Genomic DNA, 16473 nt, shown 5'->3' with positions numbered 1-16473 from the left:
GGGCTTAGCAGGGTATCCAGGCGGAGCAAAACTACTTGAACCTTCTATTTCTCCTTGCGATGAACCCCAAAGGATGCTTAGAGCGGTCCGAGCCAGTCCAATGTCCCAAGAGTGTCGCACGACCTTTGGGAGGCGTGGCACTGCAATACTGTGTGATTTGCTTAGTCTCGCGATGCATTCACAGCACCGGATTGACCGGAATGACTCCCGACGTCCACTGAAGTCCATCTTCGGGTGAAACGGCGTATAGTTATTACCCCAGAGGCTGCTAAAACATTTGTCCATCAACAAGTTATGCCTTTGTTGGCACTTGCAACCTGTGGAGTCAACAAAACGTGTATACAGTCCTGTAGATCGACGGTGCAATAAAATAAACATCGCCATACACACAGCATTCTTGGAGCTAAAGTACCGGGCATTTGCGAGAAAAGAGAAGTGTTTTTCTCGCCGCAAAAATAAAACCAAGCATTGCAAAGTGCTCAATCTCAGGTTCAAATGTGGCGCTAGCAGTTGGGACGGAGTGACAAAATTTCAGAACTCACCGTTGTCCAATTCAAAAGTTACCGAGCAATTTTCAGAAATTTCCAACGAAGAAATGGGGCAATAGCAGATGCCTTTTACCTCTATGTATTCGTTGGCCCACAGTTTCTCATTAAAAGATTGCCAAAAATTGTTTGTTTGGATAACTTTTAAGTTCTGATACTTCGCATCTGGTCCCAACTGCCAGTGCTGCATTTGGGCCAAGACCAAGTGTTCGGCAAAACAGTTATTTTTGTGGTGAACGAAATGTGGTTCTCTTTTCTTCCAAGTACACTGGCGTAGGTAGTTACAAAATTTTAAGTTTGTAAGAATACTAGAAATTAAATATTTCAGACACTAGCCAAAGAAAAATTATTTCACATGACCCTGTTAGTTCATGGCTACTTGGTGGGCATTTCAATATTGGTCCAGGCATGGCTCAAAGCAACATTTTGATGCATAGCCCTGTTAACCAGGAGGTCACAGACGGGCTATGAAAAGAAGTGGAACCATTAGAGAAGGCATTCACTAGCTGCATAAGACCACAGACAAGATACTGGCACAACTGTCTGCAGTTGTATTGGGTTTGTTTTTTTGAGAAACTACTATCCACATACCCTTACTAGATTTGTAAGTACACACATTTTGAAAAGGAAATTTGTTTGCCCGAAATGCTTTCCTATTTCAGTATGCAGTGACTTTAACAAATATGTTCTTACCTGTCGAAAGAAGTGGTGTCAGGAAACTTGTTCTATTGGTTAGAGACTGCCTCATACCTTGCCTTTCTCATTTTCATTGTAGTGGGTCACGATGTACAGACATACCTACCTTTCATCGAACCAGACATTGTGTTGCAGCAACCTAGTTTTTATTCCAAATAAAGAAAGTTGTCAACCAGACCGGAAGCTACATGACAGTGGGTTGTATCAAACGAGTGCGGCTTACACCAAGTGGTCGATGCCACGTGCAGGTGCAACACTCCAAAGCAGAAAGTCTCCCCGACTGTCCTCTTCCTGTAGCACTTAGAAAGCAAGTGCAACACAGGCTGCAAACAAACCGAGAGAGGCAGCTCCAAGGCAGACAGAGGTCCACGCTAGGCTTGCAGTAGGCGCACCACGGCAGGGTGTGGGAAGGCTCGCCAGCGGGACGCCACCCGCCCGACGGTGGCTGCACGAACGGCAGTCAGCTCCTGTTTCGAGTCTTGGAGGAGGAGGCACGCTTGCAGCAGGGGCCCCCAGGGCACCTCCGGCTTCCGGATGAGGTCCACTACGCGAGCCTCGACGCAGAGGCTCACGGCTTGTGTGATGGCACGGCCCGCTTTGGTGCACACTTGACGCTGCTGCTCCTTGCGGCGGCCACCCAGCGGCCGCAGAGAGCCCACCAGCCGTGCCAGGCGCTCCTGCCCCAGCGTGCTGCGCTCCCTCTGCACCTGCCGCAGTGCCGCCTTCACGTCCTGCAGCTGGGGCCAACTGGCACTCGCTGCAACCAATGTCCGTCGCGTTAGCTCCGCTTCTTGATGCCCATGATGGATGCACCAGACAGCATGTCCACAAAGGTTGGTGAATGACAATTGTTCTCACATGTGTTAGACTCGCAAAAGAAAACCCTCCTCAATTTGCTCGTTTTCTTTTTCACAACGGTTACACTTGCATAAGCCAACCCTGTTTGTGTTTCTTCGACATTACTAGCCACATCCAGGTTCTCTGCCACTCGCTCCACATTTTTGAAGCCAACTAAAAAAATAGAAAAACACGGGGAAATGCTGTAAAGGTCAACGAGGCACCCCCTTTCTCTTTTTTAGATACAAAGGACATTTACTCTTTCCATAACTACCCGAGAGCCCCAAAAATTTAATTCACGAGCTTTCCCATGTGTTTTTATATTCCCCCTTTGACTGTAACAGAATGCTGATTCAAGAACAGACGTGCCTGCACTTCTCTCAAAATTACTGGAGTATGAAGAGAACTGACCAGTGGCAAAGCTAGGCCATCTGGCACCCGGGGCCCTTATGTCTTTCGTAGCACCCCCCCTTTCCCTCCATTCACTCCTTGAGATCGCAACCAACCAATAAAGTGTAAAGGAGGGAGGGGGGGGGGGGGGTGCTGGGTGGTGCCAGAGGTGCCCCCCCCCCCCCCCTTTCTCCAATGAGGGAAGGGGGGGGGGGGGGGCACCACCCTCTGAGGAGCGCTGAAACAAAAGTTGTTTCAGCGCTCCTCAGCGTTTCCAGATGGTTGCAGAACAAACTGCCAACTGCCAAACGGTTGGAGGGAATAACCCAAATGTCACCAAAGCCGCTAGAAATCTTGAGAAAAAAAAATCATAACTGACATACAAAATTTTAGATATATAGGGGGCCCAAAATTTACCTCAAACTAGCAAGATTCCCCTTATTCCCACATAGACCTGAATATTAGCTCAATCTGAGAAATTTCCCTCGGGTTGGCAGTCCTGAACAGTAGAGTCAACATTGCTTATCACAGTATGTATCACTGTTACACGATTACAGCAAACTGAAATAATGACTGCATGCACTGAAGCAATAAACCTTCCCCTTTGGGTATAAACCAAGACAGCTGCCAACTAGGAAACAAGTCTTCAATGTAGAAATGCAAGGGAAGTAGAAAACGGAAGCTATGTAGCAGTGTTGCGGAAAGGGCACGCCCATTCCAATCCAATTCCATTCCAGGGAATTAGAGTTTCCGACAATTCCATTCCTTTCAACTCCTCGAAATGGAGACACTGGGCCAATTCCAACTCCTGGAATGGCTGAACTCCACCATTCCATTCCTCTAATTCCTAAAGGTAAAAAAATGGCCATTGACAACACACTGTGTTATTGAAAAAAACAAAAAAAAAACACCAGCATAAAGCTGCTGACGTTACCAAACGCAGAGACGACTGCAAAAGTATGCAAAAGCTTCCTCAAAGTACTCATTCTACTAAGCATTAGAGTGGTCGCACAAAGCGCTTCGTGGCACTTGGCATCATTGCGGACATCGATTGCGCCATCAAGCGTTCAATTGCTCAAGTAGCGTCCAAGGCTCTGGGCGAACGCCGTCCCAGCGACCAGTGCCACGCAGTGTCGTGTTCGTCGCACCTTCGCCTCTTGGCACCTCTAGGTTTCGCCACCGGGGAACAAACGCGCCGACAGCCATCAACTTCTCTGTTTTTATTTTGATGTTTATGTTCGCTTTCTTCTTCCTTAAAAAAAACTGCTCGGCAGCAAAAGAAAGAAAATGCACACACACACATACATGAAGAGTAGATCTTTAGCCTCTTGGCATTGTCAGCAGTACTCCGTTTCACCTTACAATGTTCTGTGATGGACGCTACGAGCTGAACGCCGACACCAATTCGTGCTGCATATAGACGTGAAGTATACTTATTTGTTTCAATTTAACCGTGTTGTTTCCATGTCGTCGCGGCCATTTGCTTAGTCAAAACTGAGCCACTGACGCCACCGTTGCAAATATACAATTGGCTTCTCGCCGCCACCCGCAAGAAGGTGCGGCTCAGATTTTATTACACCGAACCATTTCCAACAAAACGCTAACTGCCACATGGGATTACGGTTCCATTCCTGTTAGGGTTTAATATCAACAGTTTTGCTTTGGTTCATTTAAAAATATCGGTTTTGCTTTAGTTTTTGGTTTGGGTTTGGTTCAACATCGTGGTCAAAAGGTACCGCATTTACTCGAGCAATAGCCGCACTGTTTATGAAGAAATCCTGAGGGTTCGCTTTTACGCGGAGCATGCAGATTGCCAATCACTGCGATCGACAGCATGATTAGAGCTGTTTACAAGACAGAGATAATGTGTTCGCGCGAAGATACCATCTGTGAAGATTGCATTTGTATGGAGAATCGTGTTCTCGATCTGGTTATTCACTATGTTATTTATGCACAACACAATGATTGGCTGCATATGTGTTCTGTGGGAAACTAGACTCAAGGGCCTTGTTCATAAATAGTGCGGCTATTACTCGAGTAAATACGGTACATGCTAATCGCGCATGATTGCAACAGTCCCTTTGTCGCGTCTCGCGGCGCCAAGTTGTATATTGCAATTATTACAGAAGTCGAGCAATTCTGGTAGTTTGCATTTTATCATTTGCTTTCCGTAACCAGTTTTACACGAATAAATGTTTCATATGTTAATGCTATGTGTAGAATATGTGATTGTTCTTTTACATAAACAAGCTAACTGAGTAAGAAGATTCGTGTTGTTTTTTGCTTCCTGTTTATAGGCTATACTTAAACGAAATGTATACATGTTATGAATGTTTATTATGCCATGTTTTTTGAAAAAGTGGTGCAGAAGGGTGATCATAAGGAACATTATCTATATTTCTAAGCATTTTCTTCAGCAGTAAGTAAATCTTGTGCGAATTTTGGAGGGTCCCGTTTCCCCATACTAGATGACAGTAATTTATATAAGAATAAAATAATGCGTTATGTACGAGAAGTTTAACTCTAGTAGGTAAAATATAAACCTAAACCCCCCCAACCCCCTTCCCATTCTAACCAACCTTTTTTTAAGAAATTTTTTTTTTATATTTTAATTTGAGACACCCATGTCTAGAAAGGTTGACTTATAGGCAGCAATATACATACATCTCCTAAGTTGTCCGGCTAATGCACTGCAAAGTGTTTTTTTTTATTATTATTATTTTTTTTTTTCAGGCTTTACACATTTATTTAAAAAAAGCTGTGAAAGCTGCACTAACCTGGTCTGTGCAGGCAAGCTATATGGCCCAGAGGGACACAAATAAAAGGGTAATCGTCACGGTAATTTTGATAAGGAACTAAAATTTGTTGATTAAATTTTTAATTGGTTAAAATAAACAGGGCTCCAATTCTAAACTTTCTGAGTGTCATTGAAATCCACATTATATCAGCCAATTAAAAAAAAAAAATTGGAGCACGTGGGAATGGCAGTGGTGTGTCAAAGTTACCACTCATGCAGCAGGTGCAATGCTGTTGGTGCAAAATCGTGGATGATAACACTGTCCATTTGAGTGGCAACTTCAGCGTACCACAGCACTATTCCGGCCCCTCTAAATCTTTCTAAAATTGACCGATTTAGTGCTTTTCGATCACCGTATGCTCCGGACTATGGTCCGGAACATACGGACTATACATGTTTAAAAGTTGAAATTTTAGGCTGTGCACACTATCTACGTGTGCGGAATATACAGGAATTTTGTTTTTCAATATCGTTGATTATGACGAGACGGATGTTGTGAATAAAAGAGTATGTTAATGATAATTTATGTATATTATAGGCTTTTTTGTGATCTAAGAAAGAAGACATATGTCAAGGGGTGCCGCGTATTAGAAGATTTTCGTGTCGACTAAGCACCAGGTGCAGACTATGCACCGGGTGCGAACTATTTAAGCAAAAACTTTTATTTTTGACCCCAAATTTGCCCCTGCGGACTATAGTCTGGGCAAGTTAATAGTTGGAATTATATGTACATTTTCAATAATTAAGGAGTTAACAGATTTTAGTTTATTTATTTATTTGATACCCACAGTGCCTTTCGGCATTACTTTACATTACTTTCGGCATTATCAGACTTATCATGACTGTTAGCTCATAATATGTCCCCCTGGCCATATAATTCACCTGCATAGACCACATTAAAATAACTTTCATGGCATCAAGAAAAAAAAAAAAAAAAAAAGGTGTAAGTTAACAAAACCCATTCAAAATACAAAATTGGATGCTTGGAGTTGCAAGAAATATGCTAACTGCCATAAGATCTGATGAACAATGTCACTATGCTGGGTCCAGAGAAGTAACACTATGCAAAGTTTCCCTACAGAAAAGGCAACGCTTGTCATGCTTCCACAGACTTATTATATATTACTGGCAGTTTCCACAGCTTATGGGAGCAACTCTGCTCCAGCGTATCAGGTGGAAACGAGACAGTTAAAGAGCTCAAGATATGCGATGCTGGCCCACCTGGTAAGCCAACAGTTTCCGACAGTCCTTTGTAGAGTGTCTTCTTAGAAAAGGCCTTCAACTTGTCCTTCAGTTCACCACGCTCGGCTTCAAGAGCATCGATGTCTGCTTGCAGGTGATCCATGCTTTCTTCAAATTCTCTGAATGAAGAAATGAAAACCGTTACTTTGCCCCAAATCTAAACACCCAGCTCACTTTAAAATAAAACTAGCCCAAGCGACGATAACTGTTCCACTCAAACTAAAGGCAAGATTATTCTTGCAACTCATTTCCCAAGCACTTTGGAAACTTTGTAAAACCTAGCCAGATGAGATATTTTTCATGACTACTCGCATATCTTGCAGTCCTCCACGGCACAGCCTTTCCCCTCGTAAATTAAGAATGAGTCGGCTGTCTCGTAAGTGAATTCTAAAGAGGTTGGTCTCAAGTATGTGCCCTGCCTCTGGCCAACTTACTTTTCTTTCCTGAGGAGCAGCATCTTTGTTTCGTCCAGCTGCCGCTGCACCTTGTCAGCCCGATCGTCGCTGTCGCGCGTCAGCATGCCCAGCTTCTTTTCTGCCATGTCCTTCCGAACGTGCATCTCGCTGTACTCTTCGCTCTGCAGTTTCCAGGCGGGTAATTAGGATCTCTGCTGCCACAACCAATGTTAGTGCAGGCAGCATCTGCCTTCTTGCACTCTTTTTCTATCAAACAATGTGTGGCTATTTGGCTATCGAACTATGCTGCACAGCAAAAAAGCAAGTCCCGTTTGCACCTATGTTACACGAGAATAATCACTTCCAAGTCGCGCACATAAGTTGCACCTTGATGCCATAATGCGATACTGCAATGGACCTTTCCCGGGGTTTCAACGGCGCATGCGCGGCAGCAGCAGACTGCAGTCTGCCATTTTTGGTGGTGTGGTGCTTCCGACTCGGGACCGCTGGAGACAGCGGTGGTCGCGCGTTTCGAAGTTCTACGACAGGCCCTGGCGCTATTTCGTTGTTGGCTGCAGCAATGACAGCAAGCGTTGTCGCGGTTTAAGCTTCTTTGGGTTTCCTTCTACTAGCCTGCACTCGACGAAGCAACAGCTCTGGATTCGGGCGATCCAGCGAAACAATGCGGACGGCTCGTAAAGGCAGCCTTCAAAGCACCCCCGCATTTGCAGTTGCCACTTCAAGGAAGGTTCATGTTTTGTTCCTTTGTTTTTTATTTCTGTGTAAATACAAGTCAGCAGATTGGTTAGGTATGCTGTCGTGTCGTTTATGTGCCACGCAGAGTGATCGCCTCTGAGTTGGCGTTTCTGGGATAGTGCGTTTCACTGGCACACTTTTTTGTTTACCAACGTGACGGTCTCGCGTTGCTACGCAAACTGCCTGTCTGCTTTTTGGTTGTTGTAAACACTGGAATAACCCACAACAGGCACACCCAGAAAGTGAAATGGGAGCAGATCTATCACTACCACGACCGCATCTGCTGGTCTTGTGGTTAAATAAGAAAGAGGAAACAATCGTCTTGATGTGTTCTCCTCGTGTACGTATCGAGTAAACACAAATTAAGTTTTCAACATTGTCTAAGGGCGCGGAACTAAAAATAAAGAAAAGAAAAAAAGAAAACAGGTGTGTCCGATTTTGTTTTTTCTTCAGGACCTACAGTCACACACAGCTGTAGCCTGAAGTGGGGTGACATCAATGACGAGGCTCGCTCAGAAATCGGTGGCTGCACGTATTAATCTTAAATATTTATTAAACATGTATCTTAGTGGTGAATTTGACCTTGTGAAATTTCTAAGTGTTGATTCCTTCCAGTAAAAAACGAGACCATCAAACTCGCCAGGGTCAGCGGTGCTCGCAAACAACATTTAGTATAGTTGCTGAACAAGTCCGCCGTTGACCCGGCCAAGTTTGCTGGTCTCATTTTTTAATAGGAATGGAGCTACACGCTGAAATTTCACAAGGTGAAATCCACCACTAAAATACAGCTTTGATGAGAATTACATTGGTACATTCAGGCGCGGAGTTTTTTTGGGCGGTTTTAGAGTAAGCTTTCACATCTATGAGAATACATCTTGCCAATTAAACTTTTTGAGCAAGTTAAACAAATAGCTTGCAATTAAAAAAAAAAGAAAGGCTTTCCTTAACTGTAACTTGGTCTAGAATATTTTCTGAATTTTTCTGCCGACACCGCACAGACACATCAATTCTAGTTTAATGTAACTATTTGTACTTTCTCATAGCTCGAAGAGGGTTTCAACTGTGTCGTCAGTCACAACGGGCGCCACGGCGAAGTCAGTCGTCCATTCATTCGGGAAACAAATGTACAAATGGTCGTCCGTCGTTAACGCATTCATTGAAAACAAATCTACTCGTCAAACAAATGCTGAGCAGTGAGCGCATTCACCGACTGCGTTCAGACAGCCAACATAGCTTGAAGCGGAAAGAACCGGAAGCAAGGCAGGCATCAAAAATGTCTCTCCTGCTAGCCGATAGATGGCGCCCAACATTTGCAGAAAAGGCCCATTATTTTTGCAGTTGAGACAGGGAGAAGACGGCTAGGCCTTCATCTAAAAAATTGATGCAATGCCGGATGATGCCAGAATTTGAAGAATTGCGCACACGAAGATGCCTCCAATATACGCCTTTATGGGTTGCCAGGACTATTTCCAATATGTATTTGACTAATTTCAAGATTATATTAGAGCCTGAGTTTTTTTATAGATAAAAGGTGGAGGTTTAAAGAGAACAACTCACCCTAAAGCCCAAAATCGCATCTAAAAAATAAATCTGCCATTTTTTGACTGGCAACTTTTTTTACCTACTCTCAGTCGTAAAAATTTGGTGTCCGCAAAATATTCCTGAAACCCGTACTTGAGATAATTGTTAACAAATTGAGACTGCAAAAATTAAGTCCCTTACAATAACTGTTTAAATATTGACAGATAAAATGTAAAAACAAAAGCAGCAGCATATATTTGGTTGCAAGTGAAGAAGTGCAGGAGAGGCTCTTTGCCTGGTTTCTCAAGAGACAAATGGCATCAAGAAATTTCCTGGCATCACAGAAAGAAAGAGGCATCGGTGCCTTTTTCAAGGGTGGTGCTCAGAACTCTGCCCAATGCACCTTGCACTGTTTTTGTTGCTTCTTATGCAAGTTGGTATGGACTACATTTATGTTATGGAGGGTAAGAGGACCAAGAGTTGCCCTCTGGTCATCACAAAGTATTGCGGGGATGCGATTTCGGGCAAGAGCACCGCAGCAAAGCAAGCTCTACTAACGAGAGAGGCGACCATCAACCCTCCACTTGGGATCAGTATGGTGCTTGGTTAGCGAGCTAGAAAGTAAAAATAGTGCTATACACACGGGATTACCGTACCCCGTGTGTGCCTTTCTTCCCCCTGATTTGAGGGGTACAGCTAGGAAGCACACCTTGATTTTGAGGGCCGTCTTGAGGGCCACAATGTCGGCCTCGCGCGCCTCAAGCTTAGCGCGCAGTGCCTGGAGGTCCCGGGCCTGCTGCCTCGACGCCTGGGCCCGCAGGTGCAGGGGCGCGGGAGGCTTTGGGGGGGCGTCCTTTAGGGGCTGGAGGGCATCCCCTATGGAGTCGAGAGAGGCCGCCACGCCAGCCAGGGCATCCCTTAGGCAGTCGGGGCCCTGGTCCTCCTTGCCGTACACCCGGTCCGTTGCCTCGTGGGCCAGCTCCTTGAGCTTGTCGGCCGGCAACGGTGCGTCCTGCTCAGCCCGAGCCGCCACAGCTCGCTGCAGCGAGCAGGCCGCCTGCAGCACCTGCCCCAGGCTGCGCACGTTCGCCTCCAGCTGCTCCCGAGCCGGGCCAGACAAGGCCACGGGGGCATCGTCCGTGGGCAGGCGACGCCGCAGCTTGCGCGTCCCCTGGAGTGCTTCCGCCGCCGAGGCCAAGGCAGCGTCCAGGAGTGCCGCCAGGTCCCCCGCGTCCGAGCTGAGCAGGCGGCGCACCCAGCCCAGGGCGCACTGCACCGCCTCACAGGCCAGCCCCAGGCAGCGCAGGCCGTCCGCCAGCAGCTGCCCGTCATCCCGCAGCTCCCCCGACAGGTGCACAGCATACAGGCTCTCGAAGTAGCTCAGCGCCCGCTCCAGGTGCCCCAGCGGGATGTTCTCGTCCAGCTGAGATTTCCAAACAACCGCTCCTTTGAATGGACCCTTCATTTACCACTCGCCACGCTCAATTTCTCAACGTACCCGCGAGACCACTCTCCACTCCCCCATGCTTTCGGATTGTTATGAGAGGAATCAATTGACATCTATGCAAGCTTGATAGGAATAAAAGCATTTGGTCCTCTAAATGTCCAAGGTGAGCCTGGCTCCTCAAATGGGAACACTTGATTTGCGATTCTCGGAAAGCAGCAACTGCAAAACCACCGCTTCCTATATTTGCTTACAGCTTGCAGTGACGGTAAAGCTGAGGCTCCAGCACGAGCACCCGAGTCTTGGTTGAGTCTGCGAAAGCACCTGCCAAAGTTACGAGTGCATGCCTACTCGGTGCCACTACTGCACTTTGCACCCCATGCAGTATAAGGTGCTCATTCAGCACGAGCACATTGACAAAGGGTCTTCTTGCGGAGCCGAAAGGCAGCCTCTTCCGATCGCCCTAGAGCGTCCTCTAGAGTTGCTCTGCCTGCACGCAGTTTGTGCCCAAACGTCTAGGCAGCTCACCTCATCCTTGCGAAGCAGTTGCAGGTACAGGTCCACCAACTTCTCGTGGACCAGCATCTCCGGGTACAGCGTGGCCGTCTTGGTGAACAGCTCCACACTGCACGTCTCCAAGGCTGTGCCGTACTGGTGCAAGAGCCCCTGCAGCCGGCACAGCAGGAATCGCGTGAGGCCAGCATGTGCAAACTGGATCGCCTCTGAGGTCTCCGAAGTGGGTCCCGGTGGCGTGGCGTGACGCTGCTGCAGCTGCGAGGCCAGGATGTCGCACTTGGCAGCCACCCGCGACACCAGCAGCACCATGAGCACCCCGTCGTGCTCGTGGGCCAGAAATCCCTCTGTCAGAAAGGCACTGAGGTACTCGACGTGGCGGTTGGCCTGAGCCACTTCCAGGCGGCGCAGCTCGAGGTCAATGGCTCGCGTGTGCGCCTTGCTTTGGGCCAGCCGCAGCGCCAGGCCACTCACTTCGGCCGGGGGAGCGAGCTGGGCAGGCTCCGCCTGCAGCTGCTGCTCCAGCCCCAGCGTCTGCTCGCGCAGCTGAGCCACCAGAGCTCGGTACTTGGCCACCGTCTGCTCGCAGTCTGCCAGCGCCTCGTGGGCTGCCTCGACACGTCGCTGGGCGTCCGCGGCCCGCACCTGCGCCTGGCTCAGCTCCTCTCGCAGCTCCAGCTCTGTCTCTCGTGCCTGCTCCTGCAGCTGCTCGTTGAGGTCATGCAGCTTCTCGTAATCGTTGAGCTCCTCGCGCAGGTCACGCAGCACCTCTTCCAGGTCCAGGTTCTTCTCCGTCAGGTGCTCCACCATCTGTTCGGCGCCCAGGGCCATGTCCAGCTGCTCCTGCAGCTCCGCAACTGTGCATTCTGTCTGCTGCTGGCGCTCCTCCAGGGCCTGCTTCATGCGCGTCAGCTCCACCACCTCGTCGCAGCGCTGGTCCAGCTCCCGTTTTAGCTGCTGCTTCTCGTGCTTCAGCTGCGTCGTCAGGTCACGCAGACGCACCAGCGCCTCCCGCATCTTTTCGTTCTCCTGCTCCAGCTGCCGCTCCCGGTAACTGTTGGGCTCGCCCGTCGAAAGCTCCGATGTCAAGATCTTGTGGTCTAGTTCGAGCATCTCATACTTCTCCTTCCAGTGATCCACTTCCTGCTGGAGCTGCTCCAGCTTCTCTTCCGCCATCTCCTTCTCGACCGTTGCCATCTCTATCGTGTCCGCCAGGTCTACCACCTCCTCGGCATGGCGCTCGCGCTCCTCGTGTGCTTCTTGTGCCTCCCGCCGCGCCTGCGCCAGCTGTCTCTGCAGCTCCGCCTGCGACTCGCCGATCTTGGCTTTGAACTCGAGCAGCTGCTGAACCTGCAGCCGCGTGCGCTCATAGTCGCGCAGCTGGGCCTTCAGCTCCTGCCGCTTGTGCATCATCGTGTCCAGCTTCTCCTGCAGGTCCTGCACCTGGGCCCGGAGGGCCTCCACCTCCCGGCTTGGCTCCAGCAGCCAGGTTAGGGCCTGCTCCTGGGCCACGGGCTCTGCCACAGGCTCCGCCGCAGGGCCCGGGGTGGTCGTGACTGCAACCAGCGTCGTGACATCCACAACGCTTTCCTCACCACTAGGGGGCAACACGACCCCTGCTCCTTCAGCACCCTCCCTCCGGCAGTATGTCACATCGCAATCGTTAGACAAAATTCGGTTGCTCCAGGATCAATGCCAAACATTGCCCAACAATAAAAACAGACAATTAAACCTGTTTAAGGAATGGCCTATAGCTTGCCACATTGCTTGCTCTAGTGAAATTATTCAAAATTTAATACCATATAGTTTAAATAATATGTTAGACAGAGCCACACATCAAATAGATTTGTATGCAAACTAAGAAAACACATCTTGGAACCCACATCCGACCTGCAACTTACAAAGACTGGCAAGAAAAAATTGGGCTTTTGTAGTATCTGCATATTCCAGTATAAAACAATGTATCCCCGCAGAAACTCAACTATAGACCTTTTCTGCAAGTGCGCCGCCATCGTGAATTGACGTCACTTCCAGTATGGGCGAAAACATTGTTTTGCCTTTGCCACGCCAATGGAAGGCATTTAGGATATAAGCGTAACCATCACACTTTCTCATTTTGCCTCCCCTTTATTTTTTTACTATTCGCAGGTTGAAACATTAGATTATTTTTTCGTCGCCCATACCGGATACGCTTATTAGGTAGCTGGGGACAAGAGTACGCAGAAAAGGTCTATATGATTGCTGCGAGCCAATAGAATGACATGGAGAAGGGCGCGAAGCACCTAGGTTTGTGTAAGGACATTTAGAAGATTGCACGCATTGTCTTGTGCAAAACAAGAAAAGCCCACGCCTCTACGTCCTGTTTTATACCCAAACATTTTTATGCCCTTTTGCCAATAAAAGAGACATCAATGCTTTTTTATAACATTGGGGAAACTAGACATGGGACTCCAAATGTCAAATAAAAGATTGCACTTTAACAGTACTCAGCAGCGTGGTGTGAGGGAGACACGAGCAAGGTGCTTTAGAAAGTGCTTTCCTTGTGCAAAGTATATTTAGGAGAGTTACAAACGCTATGGCCATTCCTTTAACAGTGCTTCATGCAACTTGTGCAGCGCCTGTTCATTTATCAATGTTACCTCGTCCTATCGCATGTTTCTCGTTTCAGTCGTAAAAGACGAAAAGCAAAACCTCATTTCTGAGGTCACATTCACGTGCATTCTCGCCTGAACATTATGGAGAAAGAAAATGTTAGCACAGTTATTAGAGTAGCGAATCCAATCAATGTTTTAGTTTCCTGCGGACACGCAAGTATGCAGTGACCGAGCAGTGGATACGACTGCGGAAAACTACCCCTCCCGATCAACAGCAACTGTTAGCAGGCCAAGAGAGCAGCCTTTCACCTGCCAGATCATCCAGGCCAGTCTTCTGCAAAGCATGCACAGCACGATGAGATAAGCAAGCACTAAGTGCCAAGAGCTACCTAGGGGCTTTGTCGCTTCTGTCCCATCCGTAGGTTCATCCAGGAGCTTGAGCTGCGACTGGCGTACGAAGATGCCGTGATTGTCAGCGCACGAGAAGTAGGTGCGGCCCTGGACCGTGCCGTTGTTCTTGCCCTTGGGCTCATCCAACACCACACCCACCCAACGGCCCGAGGAGAAGGTCGTGGTGCCCATGTAAGCCACCCGGCCACAGACATCCTTGCCGGCAACCTCGACCCGCGCACCCACCTCCAGCATGTTGGCTGCCACGTGCCTGTGACTAAGGAGAGAGCACGAATGCCCACATGAATACCTGGCAGATTTGTCTGGTTCACTAAACTGTACAGCGGGCGGACAGATGAGCTGGCTCAGCTAAGCGCCTGCTGATGCGTTCAGCCATGGAACCGAGTTTGACAATAGGGAATGGTGCCAGTCCATTTCCCAACAGTTCAACGGAGCTCCTTGTATGTCACTCTTGTCGCTCCAGCATGAGCTATGTTGAACCAGTTGACACTGCGCACGAAATAGGCTTCGCACTCCAACCTACCAATCGTGTCAGCACAGTACACAGCAACAAAGCACCGCATACCTCTGTGAGGCGACACACAGAAATAAAAAGATTCACACGGACTGTACCGCGTTGGCTGCCTTCTTATTTTTCCGGGAATACTGTTTCCCAACCAGTTCGCCTGCACTCCACCTCTTCAGAGTAGCACAGCAGCAGTACCATGTGATGAAACAATGGGAATACATATCCGTCATAGTTTGAGTGTCCTACATCCAACAAGCTGAATTTATGCAGCCTGCCCTCCAATTAACGCACCAGACTAATATTCGCACAGCTCGAATTTTGTTCATGGAGAAAGCATTTCAGAATCTTTGTTCACCAATGCTTGTGCTTTGGCAGCTAAAAATCGACAAAGGAAAGATGGCAACGCTCTGTGGAAATCTAACGGCAGCAACTATATTTATCGAGAGTCAACAATTAATGTCTTTAAGTCTTTAAGTCCTTGCATGGAGAGCATATGAGATACCAAGTTTCGAAGGACCACACTAGATCGGAGCATCGCGAGTTTCTTGATGATGTAAATACCGAAAGCTAATTTTCCGGTTCCGTCTGGAACATCAAAACAGTCCGGACGATTTCTTGTGGTTTTTGTTTTTATTTTCCGCAGTCTGAACCAACGCACTAGGTTGAAGAATACGTTAAGTTACGCAGCGTAAAGTTTGGGTTGTTGGAACTCAACATGATACGAGTGATACCGGCTGCCTCAAAGAGGTTGAAGGAACCAACAACGCAAATTGCGTGCTTCTCCACTTCTGCAGTTACATATCCAAAAAGACTCATCAAATCAATACTTAATAAAAAAAAAATAAAAAAAAACAGACACACACACACAAAAACACTGACATTAGCGAGCAGGCGGAAAGACTCGAAGCGATGCTCACAAGCCGCATTTTAGGTCCTCTGTCGCGTAGATAACACCGCATTATTCTGAAACAGAATAACAAAAAAATACCAATGGCGACATAGCGCTGTTCCATTTGTTAAAAAGGCTAATATTTCTTTGGCACCTGTCAGCTAGAAGTCCCAGGAAACATACTCCGAAATGAATGGCCGAGAGCGGACAGATCAGAAGATGACCGCGAAACGACTCCCAGAAAACCGACATGCATCGCTTGTTTCTGTGTTCCTAGAAATCAAACATTTCCTGTACCTTTAAAACCACGTCTCCTCCGTGACTTTAACCACTTTAACCGTTGATCGCAGAACCATTGGAGAGGAAGACGGTCATGACTCATTAGTAGGGATGTCGGGATGTCGCGAACTTTTGTCGAACCGTATTTTTGGTCGAACTTTAGGGGTTCCACTGGATCGACGAACCTTCGACCGTACTGGCCGAACGTTTGCCGATTCGAAAATTTGGCGACGAATCTAGGGATTCGGCAGAGCCGAACTTTTGCCGAACTTCTCTAGAGATTCGGCAAAGGATGGATGAGTGGGTAGATAGATTAATATTGACTGTTCCCGTTATATTGGGCGGTAGCTTGCGCTACCTAGCCTTGAATTATTTAACTAGCTTTGCTGCATTTCCATGGGAGCTAAGCCTTTTTCTTTCTTTACTTTTTCCTCAGGTAAGTTCGCTCTTTGCAAATTTTACAAAAAAAAAAAAAAGCACCATCTGTGGGCAACGCTGCTGCATGATGCCGCTCAGGTAAATTTAAAAAAAAAATATTCGAAAATGTTCTTTTATTATGTCAAAAACTATTGACGTTCTGTACATCCCTACAATATTGAAGAAACAACGATTTCGTCATGTTCCCCATGCATTTCTGACCGGAGTTCTAACCTTCG

The 16473-nt window shown here is 47.6% G+C and overlaps 1 protein-coding gene across 3 annotated transcripts; it reads right to left on the bottom strand.

Annotated features, from left to right (window-relative positions):
* Positions 1-1370: 1370 nt before the first annotated feature.
* LOC8032832 (dynactin subunit 1) lies at positions 1371-15911 on the bottom strand. Of its 3 annotated transcripts, none has more exons than XM_040206130.3 (7): positions 15693-15911; positions 14120-14397; positions 11152-12692; positions 9889-10602; positions 6942-7084; positions 6487-6626; positions 1371-1998 (listed from the first exon to the last, which is right to left on the bottom strand). In XM_040206130.3, the coding sequence occupies exons 1-7, from the start codon at positions 15788-15790 to the stop codon at positions 1613-1615; spliced, it is 3300 nt and encodes a 1099-aa protein (XP_040062064.1). In that variant the 5' UTR covers positions 15791-15911; the 3' UTR covers positions 1371-1612. The 3 variants fall into 3 exon arrangements, with proteins under 3 accessions (XP_040062064.1, XP_029828795.1, XP_040062065.1); XM_029972935.4 differs by having other exon boundaries at positions 15836-15869; XM_040206131.3 differs by lacking the exon at positions 15693-15911 and adding an exon at positions 15529-15598.
* Positions 15912-16473: the final 562 nt, after the last annotated feature.

The sequence above is a fragment of the Ixodes scapularis genome, unplaced genomic scaffold, assembly GCF_016920785.2.
Source record: "Ixodes scapularis isolate PalLabHiFi unplaced genomic scaffold, ASM1692078v2 PGA_scaffold9__187_contigs__length_104089568, whole genome shotgun sequence".
In the NCBI taxonomy this organism is placed as follows: domain Eukaryota; kingdom Metazoa; phylum Arthropoda; class Arachnida; order Ixodida; family Ixodidae; genus Ixodes; species Ixodes scapularis.
This window is presented reverse-complemented; position numbering and strand designations above follow the sequence as displayed.